The sequence below is a fragment of the Neoarius graeffei genome, chromosome 24 (assembly GCF_027579695.1).
Source record: "Neoarius graeffei isolate fNeoGra1 chromosome 24, fNeoGra1.pri, whole genome shotgun sequence".
In the NCBI taxonomy this organism is placed as follows: Eukaryota; Metazoa; Chordata; class Actinopteri; order Siluriformes; family Ariidae; genus Neoarius; species Neoarius graeffei.
This window is the reverse complement of record NC_083592.1, coordinates 51,198,324-51,224,856: the sequence shown is the minus strand read 5'-3', so window position 1 is coordinate 51,224,856 and position 26,533 is coordinate 51,198,324. Positions and strand designations below refer to the sequence as shown.

Genomic DNA, 26,533 nt, shown 5'->3' with positions numbered 1-26,533 from the left:
GGCGAGAATTGAGCAAAGAAAGTGAAGAAAAAAGTCTCTAGGTACAGAATAGTGTTTTGTACTTGATGAAAGAACAATAAGAATATTAACTGTACACGCTCAGAACAGAGAAACAAGTTCACATCATTCACTACATTTTACTGCTGAATATTAGAAGATGCAGATTGCCATTTTTGACCGGAATTTACAAAATTTATCGTTTTCAAATCATATTTTGCTGTATACATGCATTTCTATTTAATAATTATTCCGCAAAATCGAGTCGCACCTGAGCTGACAGCGGCTATAAGCCATGGACGACGAGATTGAGTGGAATAATTGTTTTATTCCATTCATATTCACCGGAAGGGTGGCACGGTGGTGTAGTGGTTAGCGCGGTCACCTCACAGCAAGAAGGTCCGGGTTCGAGCCCCGGGGCTGGCGAGGGCCTTTCTGTGCGGAGTTTGCATGTTCTCCCCGTTTCCGCGTGGGTTTCCTCCGGGTGCTCCGGTTTCCCCCACAGTCCAAAGACATGCAGGTTAGGTTAACTGGTGACTCTAAATTGAGCGTAGGTGTGAATGTGAGTGTGAATGGTTGTCTGTGTCTATGTGTCAGCCCTGTGATGACCTGGCGACTTGTCCAGGGTGTACCCCGCCTTTCGCCCGTAGTCAGCTGGGATAGGCTCCAGCTCGCCTGCGACCCTGTAGAACAGGATAAAGCGGCTAGAGATAATGAGATGAGATTTGTTTTCAGTCCAATTTTTCTGAAGATGTATCCTTTTCCGCTACGTTCTCCATTGCTGCACTCTGCTTCCTCTCCAAACTAAAGACTGATGCCATCGCGGTTCGCACAGGGAAAAAAATTAAAAATAGCCTCAATGAGGCTGTAGCTCATACCGGCCACTGTTCTTCCTGTAGGAGGAATAGCGATTTTTGTGAAATTCCATGTGACCCCTGTGGAGCCTCATCCATGGCGGGTGGCGCCACCTTGTGAATAATTCTTGTTGGAATATATGTCTTTTGAGTCTTCTGGGTGAGTTTCAGTGAAAATGTCCCAGCAGTTTACGAAGAGTAGCGTTTAAAGGAACAGTCCACCGTACTTCCATAATGAAATATGTTCTTCTCTGAATTGAGACGAGCTGCTCCGTACCTCTCCGAGCTTTGTGCGACCTCCCAGTCAGTCAGACGCGCTGTTACTCCTGTTAGCAATGTAGCTAGGCTCAGCATGGCCAATGGTATTTTTTGGGGCTGTAGTTAGATGCGACCAAACTCTTCCGCGTTTTTCCTGTTTACATAGGTTTATATGACCAGTGACATGAAACAAAGTTCAGTTACACAAATTGAAACGTGGCGATTTTCTATGCTATGGAAAGTCCGCACTATAATGACAGGCGTACTAACACCTTCTGCGCGCTTCGGCAGCGCATTGATACCTTCACTCGGAGTTGTACCATTTTTTTTTTTAGACAGGGCGGACGGACCAGGGCATTCGCCCGCCTGGCCGTGCCCGACGAGGAGCGCTCTCGGCCGGCTTGGGAGGCAGACGGCAGCCCCTCCTGGAAGTGTGGTTTTACCATGGGTCTCATGCGGAAAAATGACAAAGTCCCAATTTTACCATGGGGCTCAAGTTGTACCATTTTTTTTAGACAGGGCGGACGGATCAGGGCATTCGCCCGCCTGGCCGTGCCCGAAGAGGAGTGAAGGTATCAATGCGCTGCCGAAGCGCGCAGAAGGTGTTAGTACGCCGGTCATTATAGTGCGGACTTTCCATAGCATAGAAAATCGCCACGTTTCAATTTGTGTAACTGAACTTGTTTCATATCACTGGTCATATAAACCTATGTAAACAGGAAAAATGTGGAAGAGTTTGGTCGCATCTAACTACAGCCCCAAAAAATACCATTGGCCATACTGAGCCTAGCTACATTGCTAACAGGAGTAACAGCGCGTCTGACTGACTGGGAGGTCGCACAAAGCTCGGAGAGGTACGGATCAGCTCGTCTCAATTCAGAGAAGAACATATTTCATTATGGAAGTACGGTGGACTGTTCCTTTAACGTGACGAGTCACGCAAAATTAAGTAAATATGACAGGTGGAGCCACTGTCTTGACAACTTTTATGCACACCCACCTGGGGAACATTGTATGCGAGTTTGATCGAAATCCGATCAGTCCTGTAGGAGGAGTAGCGATTTTTGTAAATTATGGATGGACGGACAACGCGTGATCGCATAAGATAACCAGCTATATTTTGTTTCTAGCTGGGAACCAAGTTTCTATGTTCTGAACCAATTTTTGGTTGAAATGCTCTAAACGGTTCAAAATTTGGTGCATGAACAAAGACGGAACCTGTTCCCTGTTGGTCGAAAAGTGGTATAACATGATGTTAAAAATGTTTCACTACTCAAGCAAGAAAGAAAGAAAGAAAGAAGAAAAAAAAAACAACACATGCTTAACTACAATCAGCTCCAACACCACACAATGCTACTAATTCATAATCCACTTTCAGAGCACAGCATCCACTGACGTAATATAGGGCTTGACCTCAAAGGGTTAATTTGTTAAATAATATGCAAGGCGCAGAACGATTTGCCTTCATTTTGCAAATCTGATAATTAGATGCTTTTGTGCCTTTGGGATTCTGTAGGAGTGGACCAGAAGCGCTCATCTAAGTGTACAGATTAATAACAATAAGCAGCTCAGAGGTGCCGTGCCCTGGTATTTTAATTCCCATTTCCTTTTGATAGCTTGTATATGTCAAAAAAAAAAAAAAGCGCTTATTTTTTCAGGGTCCTATTATTCAAATCATGTTTAGCAGATTACAAGAGAGTAGCAGGTGTACTCAAGCACTTCAGCAGTGCTAGTTAGCGTGGAGAAAACCTCCACAAATCGGTAAACACATGATTCCTGGCTGTACGAGCTACAGTTTGCGACTGTAGGGGTTGTGAACTTTCGGGATGTCTATCAGCTCCTTCTGTAGTAGCTATTCTCTCGGATCTGGTCGACTCGGGACTCAAAGCTGTACGACTGTGACTGGGTTAAAGGTCCCATGGCATGAAATTTTCACTTTCTGAGGTTTTTTTAACGTTAAAATGAGTTCCTCTGACCTTCTTAAGTCACCCCAGTGGCTAGAAATTTCATAATGTGTAAACCAAACTATGCCCAACATTTGAGAATGGCGCGTCAAAACGGCGCGTTGATAAACTCTTCCCTTTACTACGTCAGCAAGGGAGATGATCCCCACGCCCCCCCTCTGGATTCCCACCCACTGTATGGATTGCCCCGCCCAGTTGTAGTGAGGAGACCTTAGAGGACACAACAACATGGCATCACCTAAGCGAGCGAAACATGGAAATTGCGCTGTACATGGATGTGACAACACAGCAAAGAGCCTGTTTTTACTGCTGACGGGAGAGCCCCTGAAGACGCAGTGGCTTAATTTTATTTACTTCAATAATACGCCGTCGAGTCTACCTAAGACGGTGTATGTTTGTCGGAAGCATTTTCCTGAGGAATGTTTCCACAACTTGGGACAGTAGGGCAGGTTTTGCACATCAACTGTCACTGAAGCCTGGGTCCGTACCAAGCATCCCTGCCACAAACACCGAACAAGTAAGTGTATAACTGTTAAGTCGTTTTGCCCTGTTTTAAAATCGGTGCGTTAGCCTAGCAATGGCTACATTAGCTGTGCAGCTAACCGCTTCCTGCAGTTAGCCAGGTACTCTGCGCTACAAAACTAAAGAGCATGCAGCATGCTCTGTTAAACTGAGTTTAGTCTGGAAATTGACTGTAACTTATGAGCTTATGTTTGACTATTGCTCCGCAATGCATGTCTTCTGTTGGATAAGCGCTATGTTGCTGTAGTTGCTGCTTCTATCCTCTTTGGTTATGGAGTGCGTGTTCAAGCCTAGGGTATTATACGTTCGTAAACTACCACTCCGAATACTCTCACTCTCTGTGTCACGTTGAGTTTACGAAAGGAGTCCGAGGGAGAACGGGGTTTTGTCTTAGCAGCGTGGCTACAGGCGCTGATAGCAGCGAGTACGTGTGCGCGCAGCTTGGTCAAGCCCCTCCCCCTCCCCCCATGGCCCGTCCCCACCCTCTACCCTTCCCCGCCTCCTGCTTCTCATTAGCAAAACGACGCACTGGGAAAAGCGCTGAAATGGGGCTTTCTCCCAGGAGGCTATATTTACAGTACGTGCCGAGGGTTCATTTCGAGAAAGGCTGCGGATATAACATCCGGAAACCTCCACGAGCCCGTTTAAAGCATCAACAAACCACCATGCCATGGGACCTTTAAAGCACAGAGTTAAATCAGCGTGGATTTCACTACTGACAGATTTGTAACGGCAATGAAAGCAGACGTGGATATATAGAACGCTCACGGGACAGAAGGAAGCAAACCATGTCAGGGGATACAAAAGAAGAAAAAAAAAAAGCTGCAGGAAGTCAAGAACCAAACAACATGGCATGCTGTTAGAGGAAAATAATCATTACGCCACCTCTTTGCGGAATATTTTCCCATAACAGCACTCCCCCAAAGTCTTTTATTCCCCTCATAACACTGCTGCTGTCAGATATCCTGTACGATAATGACACGGGAAATGAACTGGACAAGCTGTTTATGTACAAAAATAAATAAATAAATAAATAAATAATAAACCGATCACCGTCTACAAATCATAATACAGAACCAGAGCCGTTTCGCGCTCGACTATTAAATAACCCACTCGTTGTACGCTGCATTCTTTTTTTTTTTTTAATAACATTCAGTCATATTATATTTTTATGTTCTTCCCGACAGTAAAAAATAATCTAGTCTGGTAAAAAGACCGTGAAAAGGAGAGCCACTGCTCAAGGGTACCGAGTAAGGCGATTTGCTAGTGATCTCCAGCAGCTTATGTTTGGCTCTGCGCTCAGACTCTCTGGCCTCCTGCAGGTCCTGCTTCAGTTGATCGGCTTCCTTGGCTCTGTGGAGAAAAGAGAGTGTGAGGCGTTTTCATTCACTCAGGAACGCGCAAGAAGCTGCACTGAGCCTCAGCTCACAGTCCACCACAGTGATGCTTACAGAGCCAGTGTGAAGGAGTACAAATGTACATAAAAGCCAATGACACAATGGCCGAAAGAGCCAGACACTTCGAAGACTAAATACATAAGGTCGAAAAGAGTCGTTTATACACGAGACTAAATCCAGGCTTGGGCTTTAGATATTAGTAATACTATAATTACTAGTAATACAACTACTTCTGTTACTATTACTGCTCCTTCTATTAGTATTACTAGTAATTGTTACTACTTCTCCACCTCCTATTAGTCGTAGTAATACTTGTTACTACTTCTGATTCTAATAGTATTATTGTCAGTACATATCCTTATATCACTACTACTACTTTTTTATTAGTATCACTATTGTTACTACAGCACTTTCTATTAGTATTACCACTACTAGTTACGACTTTTATTATTACTACGATTTGTTCCTACTACTTCTATTAGTATTACTACTAGTAACTACAACCCCGATTCCAAAAAAAGTTGGGACAAAGTACAAATTGTAAATAAAAACGGAATGCAATAATTTACAAATCTCAAAAACTGATATTGTATTCACAGTAGAACATAGACAACATATCGAATGTCGAAAGTGAGACATTTTGAAATTTCATGCCAAATATTGGCTCATTTGAAATTTCATGACAGCAACACATCTCAAAAAAGTTGGGACAGGGGCAATAAGAGGCTGGAAAAGTTAAAGGTACAAAAAAGGAACAGCTGGAGGACCAAATTGCAACTCATTAGGTCAATTGGCAATAGGTCATTAACATGACTGGGTATAAAAAGAGCATCTTGGAGTGGCAGCGGCTATCAGAAGTAAAGATGGGAAGAGGATCACCAATCCCCCTAATTCTGCGCCGACAAATAGTGGAGCAATATCAGAAAGGAGTTCGACAGTGTAAAATTGCAAAGAGTTTGAACATATCATCATCTACAGTGCATAATATCATCAAAAGATTCAGAGAATCTGGAAGAATCTCTGTGCGTAAGGGTCAAGGCCGGAAAACCATACTGGGTGCCCGTGATCTTCGGGCCCTTAGACGGCACTGCATCACATACAGGCATGCTTCTGTATTGGAAATCACAAAATGGGCTCCGGAATATTTCCAGAGAACATTATCTGTGAACACAATTCACCGTGCCATCCGCCGTTGCCAGCTAAAACTCTATAGTTCAAAGAAGAAGCCGTATCTAAACATGATCCAGAAGCGCAGACGTCTTCTCTGGGCCAAGGCTCATTTAAAACGGACTGTGGCAAAGTGGAAAACTGTTCTGTGGTCAGACGAATCAAAATTTGAAGTTCTTTATGGAAATCAGGGACGCCGTGTCATTCGGACTAAAGAGGAGAAGGACGACCCGAGTTGTTATCAGCGCTCAGTTCAGAAGCCTGCATCTCTGATGGTATGGGGTTGCATTAGTGCGTGTGGCATGGGCAGCTTACACATCTGGAAAGACACCATCAATGCTGAAAGGTATATCCAGGTTCTAGAGCAACATATGCTCCCATCCAGACGACGTCTCTTTCAGGGAAGACCTTGCATTTTCCAACATGACAATGCCAAACCACATACTGCATCAATTACAGCATCATGGCTGCGTAGAAGAAGGGTCCGGGTACTGAACTGCCCAGCCTGCAGTCCAGATCTTTCACCCATAGAAAACATTTGGCGCATCATAAAACGGAAGATACGACAAAAAAGACCTAAGACAGTTGAGCAACTAGAATCCTACATTAGACAAGAATGGGTTAACATTCCTATCCCTAAACTTGAGCAACTTGTCTCCTCAGTCCCCAGACGTTTACAGACTGTTGTAAAGAGAAAAGGGGATGTCTCACAGTGGGAAACATGGCCTTGTCCCAACTTTTTTGAGATGTGTTGTTGTCATGAAATTTAAAATCACCTAATTTTTCTCTTTAAATGATACATTTTCTCAGTTTAAACATTTGATATGTCATCTATGTTCTATTCTGAATAAAATATGGAATTTTAAAACTTCCACATCATTGCATTCCGTTTTTATTTACAATTTGTACTTTGTCCCAACTTTTTTGGAATCGGGGTTGTACCTCTATTACTTTTACTACGACTACTCCTTCTACGTATTACCACTGTTACTACTTATTCTATTAGTGTTAGTAATACTTGTTACTCCTTCTATTAGTATTACCACTAGTCGCTACATCTAGCATAATTAGTATTACTAGTACTTGTTGCTACTACTTCTATTAGTATTACTACTAGTTACTACATCTTCTATTAGTATTACTACTAGTTACTACATCTTCTATTAGTATTACTACATCTATTAGTATTACTACTACTTGTTGCTGCTACTTATTACGATTACTACTTGTTACTTCTTTTAGTATTACTACTACAGCTCCTATTACTATTACTACTACTAGTAACTACCTCTATTACTATTACTACTCCTATGTATTACTATTGTTACTACTCATTCTATTCGTGCTTGTAATACTTGTTACTACTTCTATTACTATTACTACTAGTTACTACTTCTATTAGTATTACTACCACTTGTTACTTCTTCTATTGGTATTACTACTACTAGTCAGGTCTATTAGTATTACCACTACTTGTTACTACATTTTATATTAGTATTACTACTACTAGTTACTACTTCTATTGGTATTACTACTACTTGTTAGTACTACTTCTATTAGCATTACTACTACTACTTATTACTATTAATACTAGTTACTACTTCTATTAGTATTGCTATTACATGTTACTACTTCTTCTATTAGTATTACTACTACTACTGTTACAACTACTACTTCTGCTACTACTAGTACAACCATTACCTCAACTACTACTTGTTACTACTACTACACCTTTTAGTATTACCTCTACTACTACTTCTGTTACTACTACCTCTACTATTAGTATTATTACTATTACTGTGCTACTACCACTCTGACGATGAGTATTTCTAATACTCACTCTGCTACCTCGACAAGTATGACTACAACTTCTGTTGTGCCTACCTCTAATACAACTATTAACAAGCACAACTATTAGTATTGGCTCTAGTACTACTACTACTAGTGTTACTACTTCCTCTATCAATATTATTACTACTACTTTTGTTACTACGATCACTACTACTAAAACTACTAGAATTACCTTTACTACTACCTGTTACTAATACTAGATCTGCTATTAGTACTATAGCTACTGCTACTACTATGGTTAATATTATAACTACTACTAATTCCATCACTGCTACTATTAGTGTTATTACTATACTACTTCTATGAGTACTAAGAGCATTTTTACTCCTACTTCTAATTCTGTTACTACTATTATTAGCTCTACTGCGGTTATTACTATTTGACTACTGAAGCTTAGGTTCATGGTTGATGTATTATAAAAGAATCTTGGAATTAAAATGTATAACTCAATAGAAATTCCATGATTTTAAGATATCGAGGCCTAACATTTTAAACTTTTAGAAGGTACAACTTTAGATACATTTTACACTTTACTAAACCTTTTCAACACCACCATTTTTTGCAGAGCATTTTTAGGACCATGTGGAGGACATGAGGGCCGTCAGGTCAGGATTTCACAGTTTGGTTATTATCTGTTACTCTAACACTCAAGTAGAGTTAAACTCCGCCTGAAACTCGTGTACGTGCGAGACAAACCTCCTCTCGGATTCTTCGGCCATTTTGAGGGCAAGCATCTCAGCCTCCAGCATCTTCTGCTCGATCAGCCTCTTCTCCTCCTCACTGCGGATCGCCGTCATCTACGACGCACCGCAGTAATGCCAAAATCACAAAGTTATACTACACAAAGTATTATGTAATCCCAGGCTAACATCAAGCGGGATGTCTGTTTCACCAAGCAGAAGCTCGGAATGTTTATGAATTCTCAACGTGCTGCGATGAAGAAAGGCAGCGGACTTGTGTCCACGGCGTTGCATCACACTTGCAGCTGTTTGACAGAAAAACTCCTGCAGTTTAACATTTCAGATCTCGCCTTCTGTGACCGCTCTCGTTGTCATCGTTCACCTCTCCACACCTTTCCTCCATTCTTTTACAGACAGCGTGAATTTCCCTCTTGTTTAGGGATTAACAGAATACGCAGTGCATTCTGAATTCTGAATTTGTGCGACACGTCGCCTTAAACCACAGGTCTGTTTTTAATTCAGGTTAGTACATTTACATACTTAATATTTAATACATGATTGTTATTCAGTTTTAACAATTTTGCATATTTCATTGTATGATGTTTTGGGGAAAAAAAAGGGTAGAAAACTAGTGCTGAAGTATTTTCAGGAAGAAGCATGAGACGCTAATATTCTCTCCACATTCACTGGATATGAGCAATCGCACGCTCCGATTGGCTACTCTACTACTCGGATATCAGCTCATATACCGTGAGTAGAGAAAAACAAAATGGCGGAGCGTGTTGCTGAACCAACCGAGGATGAAATAAAAAACTACTCAAAAACAAAACCACAAAAAAAGCAACAAAATATGGAATGAAAGTATTTGATTGTAAGAACGTATCTTTTTTTTTAATTTTTCAAGAATTATCATCATCATCGCCGCATTTTTCACAAATTGCTCCTGTCATTTTGCAGGTTTGTTTACATTCTAAGCGGAAATGATTTTGTCGGATGTTTTGTATAAAAAATTTTTATTTATCAAATTTGCAAAAAAAAAAAAAATGTAAAAAAAAAAAAATGCTCCGTTTCTCAAAATCCAGTGAATGTGGATAGAATAAAACAGTTATTCCACTCAATCTCATCGTACATGGATTATTAGATTAGATAAAACTTTACTGATCCCTTTGGGAGGGTTCCTTCAGGGAAATTAAGATTCCAGCAGCATCATTACAGATAAACAGAGAAAATAAATAGAGAGAACTTCTAGATAAATTAAAATAAATTAAGTATTTACATATACAAATATAGACCCCTTTCACTGACGTCACCCGAAACCGGAAGTAAACAGACCCTGCGCCATTTTGGAAGACCAACAAACTCATGATTAGGGAGAAATAGCAGCGGTATGTGAACCCACGAGAATAAAGTGGAGTGGCAAACGACTTAAACAAACAAATCTGAGCTGTTTTATTTATGATTTATTGGCCCAACAGTAGACTTGAAAGAAACCTGTGTGAGACTTGGCAAAAAACTGTGGATATAATGGATAAGTCTGTGCATGATCTGCGGACACTTTGAGGTAAGCAAACGCAAGAAATTCAGATTTAAAACATGCTAAAGTGGCCCCAAGTTGATAACTGTATGAGGAGCAAGCCTCCCAGACTTCTACAATTTAATAATAATAATAATAATTTAGGATGGTTTGGGGCTTGCTCGCTGCTGCCAGGTTGGTTGTTGAGTAGCCTGATTGTTTTTTTTTCTTGCGTGTGGTATCATTGTTGACGCGAGGTTGTTTTTTGAACATGCCAATGCGGACACGATTTCCCCTGATGAGTTATGACTTCAGACGCGATGCGTGTGTGGAGTCCGCGTGATATGTGCGTAAGATAGGCTTCTCATGTGTTTGGAGATCCGCGCTCCGAGATAAGCGCAAGCACCCCCCCCCCAAGGGAAAAAAAGGGGCCCCCCGAAAATATCGGCATAGTTCGAACACTGAGTGTAGGCACTGGGTGTAAACAACAAATAGTTTACAATGTCTGGGTAGCAAACAGATGGCAGAATTGGTGTCCGGTCCTCCTTATGTTTCCATTCTCCCTTGCCCCGAGTCTTATCATATGGGTCAAACCCATCAATCACAGCCAGTTTCTCCACATACCGTGCCCTTTCTGCAGCTGGTAATGTACTCACATAACCAGAATTATCAGCCATCGTGTCACTTTACTCTCGCTCGTACTTTGTTTTATATTGTGAGTGCATGTACTTGGTCTTCCAATATGGCGCCTAACAAAATCTCACGGCGCGGTGATGTCATGTGAAAGGGGTCTATAAAAGAATAAGATATGGGGGGGGGGAAGCAGGAGAGATATTGCACATTATATTGCACATTGTCCGGTATTGCTTATTGTTAGGCTAGGCTACTGCTCCTTCCCGTCCTCTGTCCTCCTGTTACCCCTCCTCCCCCCAGAGAGGCGTTGTACTCGGTGCTACGCGCCTCGTCGGCTATCAGCTCATGTACGACTCGATTTCATGGAATAACTTAATTATTCCATCTACATTCACTGGATATGAGCAAGTGTGCGCTCTGATTGGCTACTCTACTACTAGGATATCAGCTCATATACCGTGAGTAGAGAAAAACAAAATGGTGGCGCGCATCAAGTCAGATACATCACTTTGTTTTCAAGTATTTAAAAGAAACAGAAACAGCTAAAAGAATATAGTCTTCCCCCCTAAATATCTCCGTTCCACACTCCAGCCCAGTCAGTGGCGCCAAACTGCCAAAAAAACCACACAAAAAAAAGCGCAACAAAATATGAAATAAAAGTATTTGATGGTAAGAATGTACCTTTATTTATTTTTCAAGAATTATTATTATTATCGCATTTTTCACAAATTGCTCCTGTCATTTCGCCGGTTTGTTTACATTCCAAGTGGAAATGATTTTGTCGGACGTTTTGGATAAAATTTTTTATTTATCGAATTTGCAAAAAATAAAAATAAAAATGCTCTGTTTCTCAAAATCCAGTGAATGTGGATAGAATAAAACAGTTATTCCGCTCAATCTCGTCATACACGGCTTATAAACAACTCGGTGCTACGCGCCTCGTCGGCTCATGTACGACTGGATTTCGTGGAATAACTTAAATATTCACTTCAACTGTCAGTGTTTTTAATGTTATGGCTGATTCGGTGTATGTTTTATATTGCACAGAAGAAATCAGGAAGTGCAACTAAACGTGGCGCAAATCACACGATACAGATAATATTGAAAAAATTTTAAAAAACAATAATAATTAGGCCATGGGAGTGTTGGATTTATTGAAATCATCCAGCCTGGAAAATTAATATTTAATATTCTACCATCGTCTTGTAATTTTGCAAATAAACTTTTTTTTTTCCTTCTCAACCAGTTGTTGCTCTTTACTCTAAAGTTCCTGAGAAAATCTCGCAGACAGAAGTTCAGTGAAATACAGAACCTCGATATGAGCACGTACTTTAATGCGCTGGATCTCCTGCTCGGCCTCGGCTGCCTTCTGAGCCAGCAGTTTGGCCTCTTCCTCAGCGATCTGAGCCTTCTCCGCTAACAGATCAGCCGTCTCCTCGGAACGCAGCTGACGACAAGGAGAACACATGGAGCGAACACACACACACACACCTTAGAATTTCCATACAAGGTTCTGTCTTTGTCGATAAAAATTAGTTTTACACCAAAACTACTGATTGTACGCATCAACGTTTACATGGATTAAAGCAAAAAAATATATATATATTTGACTGAAAATTTACGGGGGGTTATGGGTGGATTTCGATGAAATTCTGAGAATGGTTAACTTAGAACTGATAACTTTATTATCAATTAATTAATGGATTAATGTATTCAATTTATTGCACTCTCTTTCCATTGCTTCCGTATATTATTTTTTGTGGCAAACCACACAAGTGCAAGCGCCTGGAATGTTTAGTTTTTTGCACCATGAACTAAATGGCTTTCCGTTTTCATCTATTTCGTACAGCCAAGCCCACCTCCACTTGTTTTTTACACTTTTATCGATGGCAGACACATCAGTGCCTTCTTTCATGTAAAGCACATCCATGCTGCCGAAACCGAAAGCAGAATGACATGCTCCTCTGTGCTCGACGTCAATATAGAAAAAAGTTTGGATCTTTGCTTAAATTAAAATTATAATTTGACCTTACTTTGTGTTGAATACGACTTCAAAAACAATTCAAGATTTTATTAAGAGAAATATTGTGGCCAACACGAGTGTTAAGTTCCCTAAAAGATCGCGTGAAGTTGGCTGCTATCTACTTTGCGTTCGTTCTCATTTTCCTCCATCATTTCGTAGGCCAGAAACAGATGTTTTGACGTAATTTAACTTAGTAGGCTATGATTATTATTTAACCGTAGTCTTCTAGACGTTTTGACTGTTTGGGGCATTGAACGCTGGTGTATGATTTTCAGGGAATAAAGTTTAGCGCATGTCGGAACATCATTGCGCTCGCAGCCTCCAACTCCTCAAACGTCCTTTAAATTGTGATATAACGTAGGCTATAAGGCACGGTTCTAACATGCCTTACACATTGGCCTAACGAAAATAATAATTGTTGGGGCTTCTGCTGATTTGTTAGCTATAAATTTAGGTCTAATTACTTCTGACAGTCTGCAAGCATTGCACTGTCGGGTCTTCAAGTCTGGCTGAAGCAGAGGAGCGGGCTTTCCGGGCTTTATTTTTTCGTTTTTTTTTTTAACATGCTCTATTTCTATACAGTGGTGCTTGAAAGTTTGTGAACCCTTTAGAATTTTCTATATTTCTGCATAAATATGATCTGAAACATCATCAGATTTTCACACAAGTCTTAAAAGTAGATAAAGAGAACCCAGTTAAACAAATGGGACAAAAATATTATACTTAGTCGTTTATTTATTGAGGAAAATGATCCAATATTACATATCTGTGAGTGGCAAAAGTATGTGAACCTCTAGGATTAGCAGTTAATTTGAAGGTGAAATTAGAGTCGGGTGTTTTCAATCAATGGGATGACAATCAGGTGTGAGTGGGCACCCTGTTTTATTTAAAGAACAGGGATCTATCAAAGTCTGATCTTCACAACACACGTTTGTGGAAGTGTATCATGGCACGAACAAAGGAGATTTCTGAGGACCTCAGAAAAAGCGTTGTTGATGCTCATCAGGCTGGAAAAGTTTACGAAACCATCTCTAAAGAGTTTGGACTCCACCAATCCACAGTCAGACAGATTGTGTACAAATGGAGGAAATTCAAGACCATTGTTACTCTCCCCAGGAGTGGTCAACCAACAAAGATCACTCCAAGAGCAAGGCGTGTAATAGTCGGCGAGGTCATAAAGGACCCCAGGGTAACTTCTAAGCAACTGAAGGCCTCTCTCACATTGGCTAATGTTAATGTTCATGAGTCCACCATCAGGAGAACACTGAACAACAATGGTGTGCATGGCAGGGTTGCAAGGAGAAAGCTACTGCTCTCCAAAAAGAACATTGCTGCTTGTCTGCAGTTTGCTAAAGACCACGTGGACAAGCCAGAAGGCTATTGGAAAAATGTTTGGTGGATGGATGAGACCAAAATAGAACTTTTTGGTTTAAATGAGAAGCGTTATGTTTGGAGAAAGGAAAACCCTGCATTCAGCATAAGAACCTTATCCTATCTGTGAAACATGGTGGTGGTAGTATCATGGTTTGGGCCTGTTTTGCTGCAGCTGAGCCAGGACGGCTTGCCATCATTGATGGAACAATGAATTCTGAATTATACCAGTGAATTCTAAAGGAAAATGTCAGGACATCTGTCCATGAACTGAATCTCAAGAGAAGGTGGGTCATGCAGCAAGACAACGACCCTAAGCACACAAGTCATTCTACCAAAGAATGGTTAAAGAAGCATGTCTGTGAAGATTCTCAATCATCCAGGTCATAGTAAACTGTGGGTGGTAGAAAAGGGCAACTGGACTTGCTTGAAGATTCTTGAAAACGTTTCACCTCTCGTCCAAAAGGCTTCCTCAGTTCTGTCTGACTAATAGGGAGTATCAGATATTTATCCTCTCCTGGCTCAGAATCAGAATCAGAATTCTGATGACCAGCTCATCTAAGGTGTCACTGAGGCATCATGTTGGTGTGGGTCGCTGGAGGCTGGGTGTGAATGGCGAGTCATTAGGGTGATCAAAGGATTGCCCGTTAGGGTGATCAATGGCAATCTGACTCTCTCTGTCCTCCTGTGAGTCCCCGAAAACAGCTGGGTCCTGGCCAGGACCCAGCTGTTTTCGGGGACTCACAGGAGGACAGAGAGAGTCAGATTGCCATTGATCACCCTAACGGGCAATCCTTTGATCACCCTAATGACTCGCCATTCACACCCAGCCTCCAGCGACCCACACCAACATGATGCCTCAGTGACACCTTAGATGAGCTGGTCATCAGAATTCTGATTCTGATTCTGAGCCAGGAGAGGATAAATATCTGATACTCCCTATTAGTCAGACAGAACTGAGGAAGCCTTTTGGACGAGAGGTGAAACGTTTTCAAGAATCTTCAAGCAAGTCCAGTTGCCCTTTTCTACCACCCACAATGGTTAAAGAAGAATACAGTTAATGTTTTGGAATGGCCAAGTCAAAGTCCTGACCTTAATCCAATCGAAATGTTGTGGAAGGACCTGAAGCGAGCAGTTCATGTGAGGAAACCCACCAACATCCCAGAGTTGAAGCTGTTCTGTACGGAGGAACGGGCTAAAATTCCTCCAAGCCGGTGTGTAGGACTGATCAACAGTTACCGGAAATGTTTAGTTGCAGTTATTGCTGCACAAGGGGGTCACACCAGATACTGAAAGCAAAGGTTCACACACTTTTGCCACTCACAGATATGTAATATTGGGTCATTTTCTTCAATAAATAAATTACCCAGTATAATATTTTTGTCACATTTGTTTAACTGGGTTCTCTTTATCTACATTTCGGGCTTGTGTGAAAATCTGATGATGTTTTAGGTCATATTTATGCAGAAATATAGAAAATTCTAAAGGGTTCACAAACTTTCAAGCACCACTGTATGTCCAGGTTTGAACTAAGTCATTTTGGCAAGATTTAATTTAATACAAAACAGAAATGGTCAGACACAAGCACGCCAAGCACATGGGAATGTATTTTGCCAATTTTGACAGCGCATGTTTTTTTAACCCCGCACCGTAGACAGCGAACGTTTAAACATGATCAAAGATAGGAAATGAACGACACAAAGCATGGCTCAAAAACAAAAAAGTTAAATAAACCCTGCTGATAGTTGATGGTGTTGCGACACATCAGTGTTATAACCCAATCTCTACCCAACCACCCGTCATTTTAATTCTCCTCGGATCAGCACCAACCTCACATTTGGCCTTGGGAGAGTTCAGTTGACGGAAATCCGTCACATGACGGAAAACTTTAATCCATGCGTTTATAGCTCGAGAGCATCATCATATCTAAGGAGACATCGATACCTCCATCCCGCTGGTCATGACCCATACAGACACACACATGACGTACGTACGTACACACACACGCACACACACACACACTATATGGCCAGCTGCTGTCCAACAGCCTCACCAGAGCTTCATTGGCCATCAGAGCTTCATCCTGTAGATGTAAAAGTCGTCGCTCCAACTCATCCCTCGCTCTCTCGGCTTCCTCACGCAGGTGCTTCTCTCTCTCCAGCCTCTGTCTCTCCATCTACACACAAAAGGACAGACGGACGGAAATCGATATCAGCTTCTTCAGCACGAGGGACCGTGGAAGAAACATCAAACCCTGGTGCTAACAGGAGTGAAAGAGTCGACATCAAAAGCGAGGGATCTTCAAACAGAGAGAGAGAGAGAGAGAGAGAGAGACCCTGGACTTCATAACACCAAGTCTTTCAATACGGCTGAGGAGGGACTCGGTGTGAAGAGGACGTGGGACAGCGTCCATTTACTACAGCCTTCGCTTTCTTTATTCTTTACACTCCTTCATGTTTAAACAACTTTCCTCCTCTTCTTCTTGATTTTCTCTCCTTCCATCTTCCACTCCTTCTCTCTCCCCTTCCTTCTTCCACTCCTCCTTCATCCCTTTCTTCCACGTCTCTCCTTCACTCTTCTAATTTCCAGTCCTCCTTCTCTCTCTCCCCTTCACACCCTTCTGCATCGTCATCCTTCTCTCTTCCCATCTTCCACTCCTTCATTCCTTTCTTCTCCTTCTTGCCATCATTCTCTCCTTCTGTCTTCCACTCCTCCTTCACACCTTTCTTGTCCTTCATCCTTCTCTTTCCATCTTTCACTCCTCCTCTCCTTCATCCCTTTCTCCTTCTCTCTCAATCATTGTCCTTCCTCTTGATTTTCTCTCCTATCTTCCACTCCATCTCCTCCATCCCTTTCTTCTCCTTCTCTCTCCATCATTCTGCCCTTCCATCTTCCACTCCTTTTTCTCTCCATCCTTCTTTCTCGCACTCCTTCATCTTGTCCTGTCTTCCACTCCTCTCTCTCTCCCCTTCACGCCTTTTTTCTTCCACTCCTCCTTCTCTCACCCCTTCATCCTTGTCTTCCACTCCTCCTCCTCCATCCCTTTCTCCTTCATTCTCTTCTTCCACCTGTCCTCTCCATCATTCTGTCCTTGTTTTCCCCTCCTCTTTCTCTCTCCCCTTCACCCTTCCTTCCTCTACTCCTCCTTCATCCCTTTCTCTTTCTTCTCTCCCTTATCCTTATTTCCTCAACCCTATCTCCCATTCCTCCCTCTCTCATCTTTATCCTTTTCTTCTACTTCTTTCCTTCATCCTCCTCTCCCTCCTTCATACTTCTATCTTCCGCTCAACCTAATCTCTCATTCATCCTTCTCCGCTCTTCCACCTTCCCTCCCCTTCCCCAGTCTCTCCTCTTCTCTCCCACTTCTCCCTTTCTTCCCTCTCTCCCACTCCATCTTGTTTCTCCTTCATCCCTCTTTCCCCAACTTCACTTCCCAATATTCTTTATCCTTTCCTCTTTGCTTCCCCTTCTCACCTCTCCATCTCTCTAGTCTCTCCATCTTCATTATTCTTCTCTTTCTCTCTCACCTGTTTGCGAGCTTTCTCCTCTCGGGCCTGAGACTTCATCTGCTGCACCTCCAGTGAATCCACTCGGCGTCTCCTCATGAACAGGTCGTGGTTCCCGATACACAGCTGCAGAATCTGAAGCGTGCACACACACACACACACACACACACACGCACACACACCCCTTTTATCAAGAATTGTATCTTTATAGAGAGATCGATATAGAGATAGAGAGAGAATGATAGAGAGATAGAGACAAAGATGGAGATAGAGCGATGGAGATAGAGCCATAGAGTGATGGTGTGATCAAGATAGAGAGAGCCAGAGATGGAGAGCGTGATGGAGATAGAGCGATAGAGATAGCAATATAGAGATAGTGCGATAGAGACAGAATGATAGCGTAATAGAGATAGACAGAGAGAAAGCAATTATAGAGATAGAATGATAGTGTGATAGAGATAGACAGAGAGAAAGCAAATTATAGGGATAGAGAGGGAGAGAGAAAGAGAGCAATATAGACAGAGGGAGAGATAGAGCAATACAGAGAGAGATATAGAGAGCAACACAGACACAGAGAGAGAGAGATAAAATTATAGTGTGATAGAGATAGACAGAGAGAAAGCGATTATAAAGATAGAGAGGGAGAGTGATCGAGATAGAGAGCAATATAGACAGAGGGAGAGATAGAGCAATACAGAGAGAGATATAGAGAGCAACAAAGAGATAGAGCAATGCAGATAAAGATAGAGAGACAGCGATATAGAGAGCTAGAAACAGAGCGATACAGATAGAGAGATAGAGAGCAATATAGACGGGGAGAGAGAGATAGACAGCAATATAGAGAGCTAGAGACAGAGCGATACAGATAGAGAGATAGAGAGCAATATATACGGGGGAGAGAGAGAGAGAGCAATGCAGATAAAGATAGAGAGACAGCGATATAGACAGCTAGAGACAGAGCGATACAGATGGAGAGATAGAGAGCAATATAGACGGGGAGAGAGAGAGAGATAGAGCGATGCAGATAAAGATAGAGAGACAGCGATATAGAGCGCTAGAGACAGAGCGATACAGATAGAGAGATAGAGAGCAATATATACGGGGGAGAGAGAGAGAGAGAGCAATGCAGATAAAGATAGAGAGACAGCGATATAGAGCGCTAGAGACAGAGCGATACAGATGGAGAGATAGAGAGCAATATAGACGGGGAGAGAGAGAGATAGAGCGATGCAGATAAAGATAGAGAGACAGCGATATAGAGAGCTAGAGACAGAGCGATACAGATAGAGAGATAGAGAGCAATATAGACAGGGAGAGAGAGAGATAGAGCGATGCAGATAAAGATAGAGAGACAGCGATATAGAGAGCTAGAGACAGAGCGATACAGATAGAGAGATAGAGAACAATATAGACGGGGAGAGAGAGAGAGATGCAGATAAAGATAGAGAGACAGCGATATAGAGAGCTAAAGACAGAGCGATACAGATAGAGAGATAGAGAGCAATATACAGAGAGCGACAGACAGCAATATAGATTAGATGAATTGAAAAATTAAGAGGAAACAGAGGAAAATAGAAAAAAAAAGCACAACCTTGAAATTAAAGGTGCAGTATGTAAATTTCAAACATGTTTCTCCACCTTTAACAAAACATCTCATTTCATGCGGTACCTTCTGCTGTGTTCACATTTTACGATTTTTGCATTTTTAAAAAAAAGTGTAGCTTGACTTTTTTTGGGGTTGGAAAACGTAACCTGCAACAAGCACCTTATAACTCTAACGCACAATACTGGTAAACAAAACCCGAGACTGGGAAGCTCAGTGGAGGCAAAAATTAATTGCTGCATAATTAAATTGTATTTTTTTTTATTAACACTCCTGTATTCTTTCAGATGCATAACAAACCAAAAAACAAACAAATACTGAGCTCAGGAAAGGAATATCAAGCTCAAAATAAAAAGAAAATGTGTAACTTATGATATACGGTCAAAACATCTGTGTGGGAAGCGCAGAAATTAACACATCAATCAACCAAAAACAACAAACATGGCAACCTCTCGGGTTAGCCACATTAGCTTAGCTCACTGATACAATGCTCAATTGTGTTCAATTAACTGAGGAAGTTAAATATTCTCATCATTACGACAAGGTAACTGAGCAGCTCGACCATTCTGCATCCATCAGCGTTAAAAATAATAATAATAATAATAATCATCATCATCCAATTGTTACTTACCAACTTATTCACCCGCAGTCTGGAGGAGTTGAATTTGAACACGTCCGCTTTCTTATCCAGGGGCTTAATAGCGAACTGCGGATAAAAACCAGACAAGCAACATAAGGAGGCTCTGAGCATCTCTTCAGAGCGAGACAGACATGACCCTTCATTTCCTGAATGAACAAAATCTCATCCTAAGCAGCAGGAACTGGCCGATCTGAGGAATAATCCAAGCGGACAGAATGCATTCTGGGAGGACACTCAGTACTCAAAGTCTTGAGATGGTCGTTTCATTAGTAGCAGCGTGAATAAATATAAAAACGTTTAACGAAAAAAAAAACTTAAGGAGAGTGTGAACCGTTACAAAACATCTAGTGCTGAATTCTCGATTCTGATTGGTCAGAAAGTGTTGATTCTTTTTCTGACGCTGATTATTACATTACTGTTACTATAGCAACAACTCAGACAGGAGTCTGTCTGAAGGACGCGCCGCATTCGAGAATATTAAATCTGAACACTTGTTGGAAGGAGTCTCAGTGTCAGAGAGAAAGCGAGGGAGAGTTTACGCTTTTCCGGTTTCATGGTAACATCATGAGCTGCGATTTTTTGTCCCGTTAACGTCGAGAGAGAAAAAACAAAAAAGGCTGAGGAAGGAAGGAAGGAAGGAAGGACCGTTTACAGCTGCTATAATGCGTGTTTTCTGTGGACGTTCCACAACATTGCTTCTATAACGCAAGTGTGAACAGGAAGTGAATATTTTAAAAAAATAAATAAAAGTTATGACATATTGCTCTTTAATAAATAATCCAACTGCATTATTGTTAACAGGTTGCTGAGGTGGAAGAGGAATAAAAAACACTTCTGGATTTGTTGTTGAAGGAAAATAATCAAGGGTGATGGCGTGATGTTGTGCGACCTGTGTTTTACACCTCGGTCCCACAACACCGATCACTACAACTACAACTACAACTCTGACCATCCCTATGGCTGAATTTAGTTCCAGTCTGGAGCAGAAACACCACAACTATAACCCTGACTATAATATCGCTTGGTCCTGACACTCAGGGAAATAAAACACATGCAACTTAGGAATAGTCATGGAAGTGTTTTCCAAGTAATAGCGCATTATTCCGGGTCGTACTGTACAGCTTGGACTTCAAAACAACCCGTGTATGCACTCCAGTGGTTGATATAATACGGATAAGTCACGGATTACGGAAATATAATAAAAAAGGATACAAAATACGGAGCGGTTACGGATTTTAATACGGATGCTGATAATTTACGGATTGGTCACGGACGTTAGGGTGCATCAGTTGCCCCCAACAATGAAAAGTTCCTCCGATCATGATGCATTTTTGTTTTTATGTTCCTTTTGGTAAGAAAACACACTGGGTGAAATATTTTGACAAAATTCAAAAGTTTAATGGTGGCGCCAGGAGCTCAAAGTTATGGAAAAAGCTGCTATTTTATGACTTTTATGACAAAATTTCGATCACTTTTCATGAAACATTATGGCACCTTATAGAGTATACCAAATATCTTAGATACACATTTTTAGTACATATTCTAAATATATTATCAAGCACAGTTTGAGTTTTAGCTGTTCACTGAATCATTGTTCAACTACTTTTAAACAATACAAATGTATTATGAATCACATTAATGCTTCTCAATCCCTTGCAAAGGTTCTTAACATGATCTCTGGCTCACAAGAAATCAATAAATGGAGTCCAACATTGTGATTCAAACCTTACGCCAAAACATAAAATAAGCGTTTTTTGGCAAAAAAAAAAAAAAAAAATGAACCTCATGGTGCCACCATTAGACTTTTGAATACGGTCCAAAAATTTTACAGGATGTCTTTATTGGTGAAAAGGAACACCCAAACAAAAATGCATCAGATTTTATGAAAGTGAGGGCAACTGATGCACCCTAACGGACGTTTCAGTTTATTACAGACTGGTTACCGATTTCATACGGATGATGCTTCACGGATAATAAATTAAGAAGAAATCTAAAACAATTAAAACGTTTGGATGTTCATAATTAATGTATCTTACCTGCATTTATGTTTATTTTATTATTAATTTATTATTAATATTTGACGGAAAATAATCGAATATCCGTGAATATTTGTATTATTTTAATTTTTTTTTATTTTCCGTGAATCCATGATGCAACAAGGATGTACAGGGAAAAATAGCTCGTGCTCAGACGACGTCACATGTACAGTACACAATGACCTGATTGGTCAGATGTTTTATCAGATCAGGTCCAGGGGGCGTATTACAGAAAAAATCCTAACCGCTCGTCCTAACTTAAGATAGGAACTCAAAGATAGGAAAAATCCTAACTTCCTATTACAGAAACAATTCCTAAATTGCTGGCCGTTTCCTATCTTATCTTTGGCCTCCTATCATATCTTAAGTTAGGAAATCCTAACTGTTCTGTCAGAGTGATTTTTTTTCGATTGGTCGTGTCTGTTTCTGCCACTTCGAATGTGCACGAGATAATTACTTTGTAACGACCTAAACCGTTATACAACCCCGATTCCAAAAAAGTTGGGACAAAGTACAAATTGTAAATAAAAACGGTATGCAATGATGTGGAAGTTTCAAAATTCCATATTTTATTCAGAATAGAACATAGATGACATATCAAATGTTTAAACTGAGAAAATGTATCATTTAAAGAGAAAAATTAGGTGATTTTAAATTTCATGACAACAACACATCTCAAAAAAGTTGGGACAAGGCCATGTTTCCCACTGTGAGACATCCCCTTTTCTCTTTACAACAGTCTGTAAACGTCTGGGGACTGAGGAGACAAGTTGCTCAAGTTTAGGGATAGGAATGTTAACCCATTCTTGTCTAATGTAGGATTCTAGTTGCTCAACTGTCTTAGGTCTTTTTTGTCGTATCTTCCGTTTTATGATGCGCCAAATGTTTTCTATGGGTGAAAGATCTGGACTGCAGGCTGGCCAGTTCAGTACCCGGACCCTTCTTCTACGCAGCCATGATGCTGTAATTGATGCAGTATGTGGTTTGGCATTGTCATGTTGGAAAATGCAAGGTCTTCCCTGAAAGAGACGTCGTCTGGATGGGAGCATATGTTGCTCTAGAACCTGGATATACCTTTCAGCATTGATGGTGTCTTTCCAGATGTGTAAGCTGCCCATGCCACACGCACTAATGCAACCCCATACCATCAGAGATGCAGGCTTCTGAACTGAGTGCTGATAACAACTCGGGTTGTCCTTCTCCTCTTTAGTCCGAATGACACGGCGTCCCTGATTTCCATAAAGAACTTCACATTTTGATTCGTCTGACCACAGAACAGTTTTCCACTTTGCCACAGTCCATTTTAAATGAGCCTTGGCCCAGAGAAGACGTCTGCGCTTCTTGATCATGTTTAGATACGGCTTCTTCTTTGAACTGTAGAGTTTTAGCTGGCAACGGCGGATGACACGGTGAATTGCGTTCACAGATAATGTTCTCTGGAAATATTCCTGAGCCCATTTTGTGATTTCCAATACAGAAGCACGCCTGTATGTGATGCAGTGCCGTCTAAGGGCCCGAAGATCACGGGCACCCAGTATGGTTTTCCGGCCTTGACCCTTACGCACAGAGATTCTTCCAAATTCTCTGACTCTTTTGATGATATTATGCACTGTAGATGATGATATGTTCAAACTCTTTGCAATTTTACACTGTCGAACTCCTTTCTGATATTGCTCCACTATTTGTCGGTGCAGAATTAGGGGGATTGGTGATCCTCTTCCCATCTTTACTTCTGAGAGCCGCTGCCACTCCAAGATGCTCTTTTTATACCCAGTCATGTTAATGACCTATTGCCAATTGACCTAATGAGTTGCAATTTGGTCCTCCAGCTGTTCCTTTTTTGTACCTTTAACTTTTCCAGCCTCTTATTGCCCCTGTCCCAACTTTTTTGAGATGTGTTGCTGTCATGAAATTTCAAATGAGCCAATATTTGGCATGAAATTTCAAAATGTCTCACTTTCACCATTTGATATGTTGTCTATGTTCTATTGTGAATACAATATCAGTTTTTGAGATTTGTAAATTATTGCATTCCGTTTTTATTTACAATTTGTACTTTGTCCCAACTTTTTTGGAATCGGGGTTGTAGGTGAAAAGACCTAGAAAGTCTTCAGAAAAGCTGACAAAAATGACAGAAAAGAAGCGGAGGGCATTTAATTTTGCACATGACAAGCTGGAGGCTTTAGTTGTGGCGGTGGACGAGAGGAAGTCCACCTTGTTTGGGAAATTTTCGGCGAGTTTAACATCCCAAGTAAAGGAAAAAAAGTGGCAGGAGGTTGCTGAACATTGATGGCGTGGTATCCCTTACGGCATACATATGCTGGCTCAGTTGGACCGCTTGGGGCTTTGATAGGGAATAAAGACCCATCAACAAGCCCAATTACCCCTGGCATCCCACTCTGCCTTAAAAACTCCTCCTTAATCCGCTGCAGCTCTTCTCCACATGGAAACTGTATGTAGTTAGGTGCGAGACTGCAGATGGCCTTAGTGACTTCCATGAGATTCCTTGAAATACATGGCTGTGACACCGAAGAGAGGCTTGCAACCTCAGTCTGGAAGTCACCGTTGGCAAAAAAACGCAGAGCATTTGTGACCCCTCACCGAATCCAGGGACGCATGTCGGCCGAAACGAATCCGAGATAATCGCAAAAGAAGCATTTTTTTTCGAAATTTGTGATTTTTGTTTTTTTCCATCATGTGCAAGTTGAGATCTTGAAGAATGCAATCAGTATTTCAGATAATAGATTGTTTTGTTGGAAAAGCATACTTTTTTTGTTGCAAATTGTCTCGTTTTTGTCAGGACTGTAGCCTGCTGGGGGGTGTGGGTAAATTACCATATGGGCCATTCACATGATGATTTAAGTCTTTTGTTTTTTTTTTCCGCGAATCAGCTGTATGATCCGAGTTGAGCGCATGGCTACTTAACTGCATACAGGCGTGTAATTTCACTATGGAATGAGTTACTAAACAGAGCGCAGAGGAGCTGACACACATCGGAGATCACCATTTCTAGCAAAAAAAAAACGCAACCTCGTTTTCCAGATTGAATGGAATACTTGAACGATCGGATGATACACGGACCGTTCTAGGACTACATTATTCCATCGGAGGCATTGGTGTGTGCAAGGCGCCGTTTCTCTTTCTGATGGGGTAAGTTTATTAATCTAAGGCTGTGTGGTTATTTTTGCATGTAACGGAGAGTGTTGTGGTTTGGTTAAGCCTAGGTCACAACCGGACGTACGATTTTTTGGCCGTGTGATTTTTGGCGTTTCCCAAATCGCTGCGTTTTTTTTTTTTGTTCGCGGAGAAAGACGCGCGTTGGCCGTAAGTTTGTCTTGCAACCTGAAAAAAACGTAAGCGCCCGTAGAGTTTGTTTGACATGACAAAGAACCTCTGCGGCCGGTCTGTGGCTCGAAAATCAGCACATCACACGCGCGCTCTCGTGCTTTTCACACACACGTTCTCGTGCGTTTCATGCGTGCTCTCCATGCGTTTCTTGCGTTTTTGCGTGTAGACCGGCGCGTACTGTACGGCCGGTTGTGACCGAGGCTTTACATGAAACTAGCGTTGTGTTAGTTGTGTCATCATCGTGCTATCTTTCTTTCTTACGGTGTGAGTAATTTTTCAACCACAAAACGTTAAAGTATACTTTAGGACTTATTTTTGTACTTCATAATTGTGTTGGGCATACTTTGCATGGAAGGAAAATTGACGTGGTGATCTTTGTTTACATGAAAGTAGTATCGTGCTAGCTCGTAGGGGGTAGGGCTTTCCTTAATATCATGCAGATGAGCAGCATTATGTGCCCGCCCTGCACCCAGAGTAGCTGAGATGGAAAACTTTGAGGGCGATTTTCTCCCTTTTCTGTTTTAAGAAGTATACACTTTCAAAAGGCCACACATTCTTCAAATATTGTCAGATCTCCACATGGAAGGCATCATTGGAAAGCTTAGAAACTGTACTTTCTGAATCTGTCAATAACTCAAAATGCCCCCGGGCCGACATGTGTCCCTGGATTCTGTGATCTGCCACATTTGTTACCTGCATCACCACAGGCAAGGCTCCATGTGGGTCTTTCCAGGGCTGGACGCAACTCCACCAAATTCAAAATTAAATGTCTTGGCAGGCGATAAAAAGACATCAAAACACGATCCGAAAAATTCAACATGTCATTATGTGGTCTCAGTAGCCTTTCAACCATTACATTTCTTTTCTCTTCATCCTCATACAGACCTACTAGCAGTGCTGCTGCCATTTTTTCAGTTACTGACAGTTGAAAATTTGAATTTTAGGACAGAATGTATGGCCTTGTAACTTAGGCATCCTTACTTAAGATATTCCTAACTTAGGATGGTTCTGTAATGGCTAAATTCCTATCTTAACCTCCTAGGGCTTAGCGGTCACATGCGTGGACAGCACTTTATGGAAATTCGGAACAAGAATCCACATATGTGGACATACTTTTTCTCTAAAAGTACATCTTATCAAAAGATGATGCTTAGTTTTTATTCTAATCAG

At 41.3% G+C, this 26,533-nt stretch overlaps 1 protein-coding gene across 1 annotated transcript in view; it reads right to left on the bottom strand.

Annotated features, from left to right (window-relative positions):
- nf2a (NF2, moesin-ezrin-radixin like (MERLIN) tumor suppressor a) overlaps positions 1-26,533 on the bottom strand; it is a 120,979-nt gene that overhangs the window by 20,940 nt on the left and 73,506 nt on the right. The window contains exons 9-14 of the mRNA XM_060907454.1: positions 19,971-20,045; positions 17,758-17,871; positions 16,284-16,406; positions 12,167-12,283; positions 8,707-8,807; positions 4,843-4,948 (exon numbers count right to left, since the gene is read on the bottom strand). Coding sequence (XP_060763437.1) covers positions 4,843-4,948; positions 8,707-8,807; positions 12,167-12,283; positions 16,284-16,406; positions 17,758-17,871; positions 19,971-20,045 — 636 coding nt within the window. The remainder of the gene's footprint in view (positions 1-4,842; positions 4,949-8,706; positions 8,808-12,166; positions 12,284-16,283; positions 16,407-17,757; positions 17,872-19,970; positions 20,046-26,533) is intronic.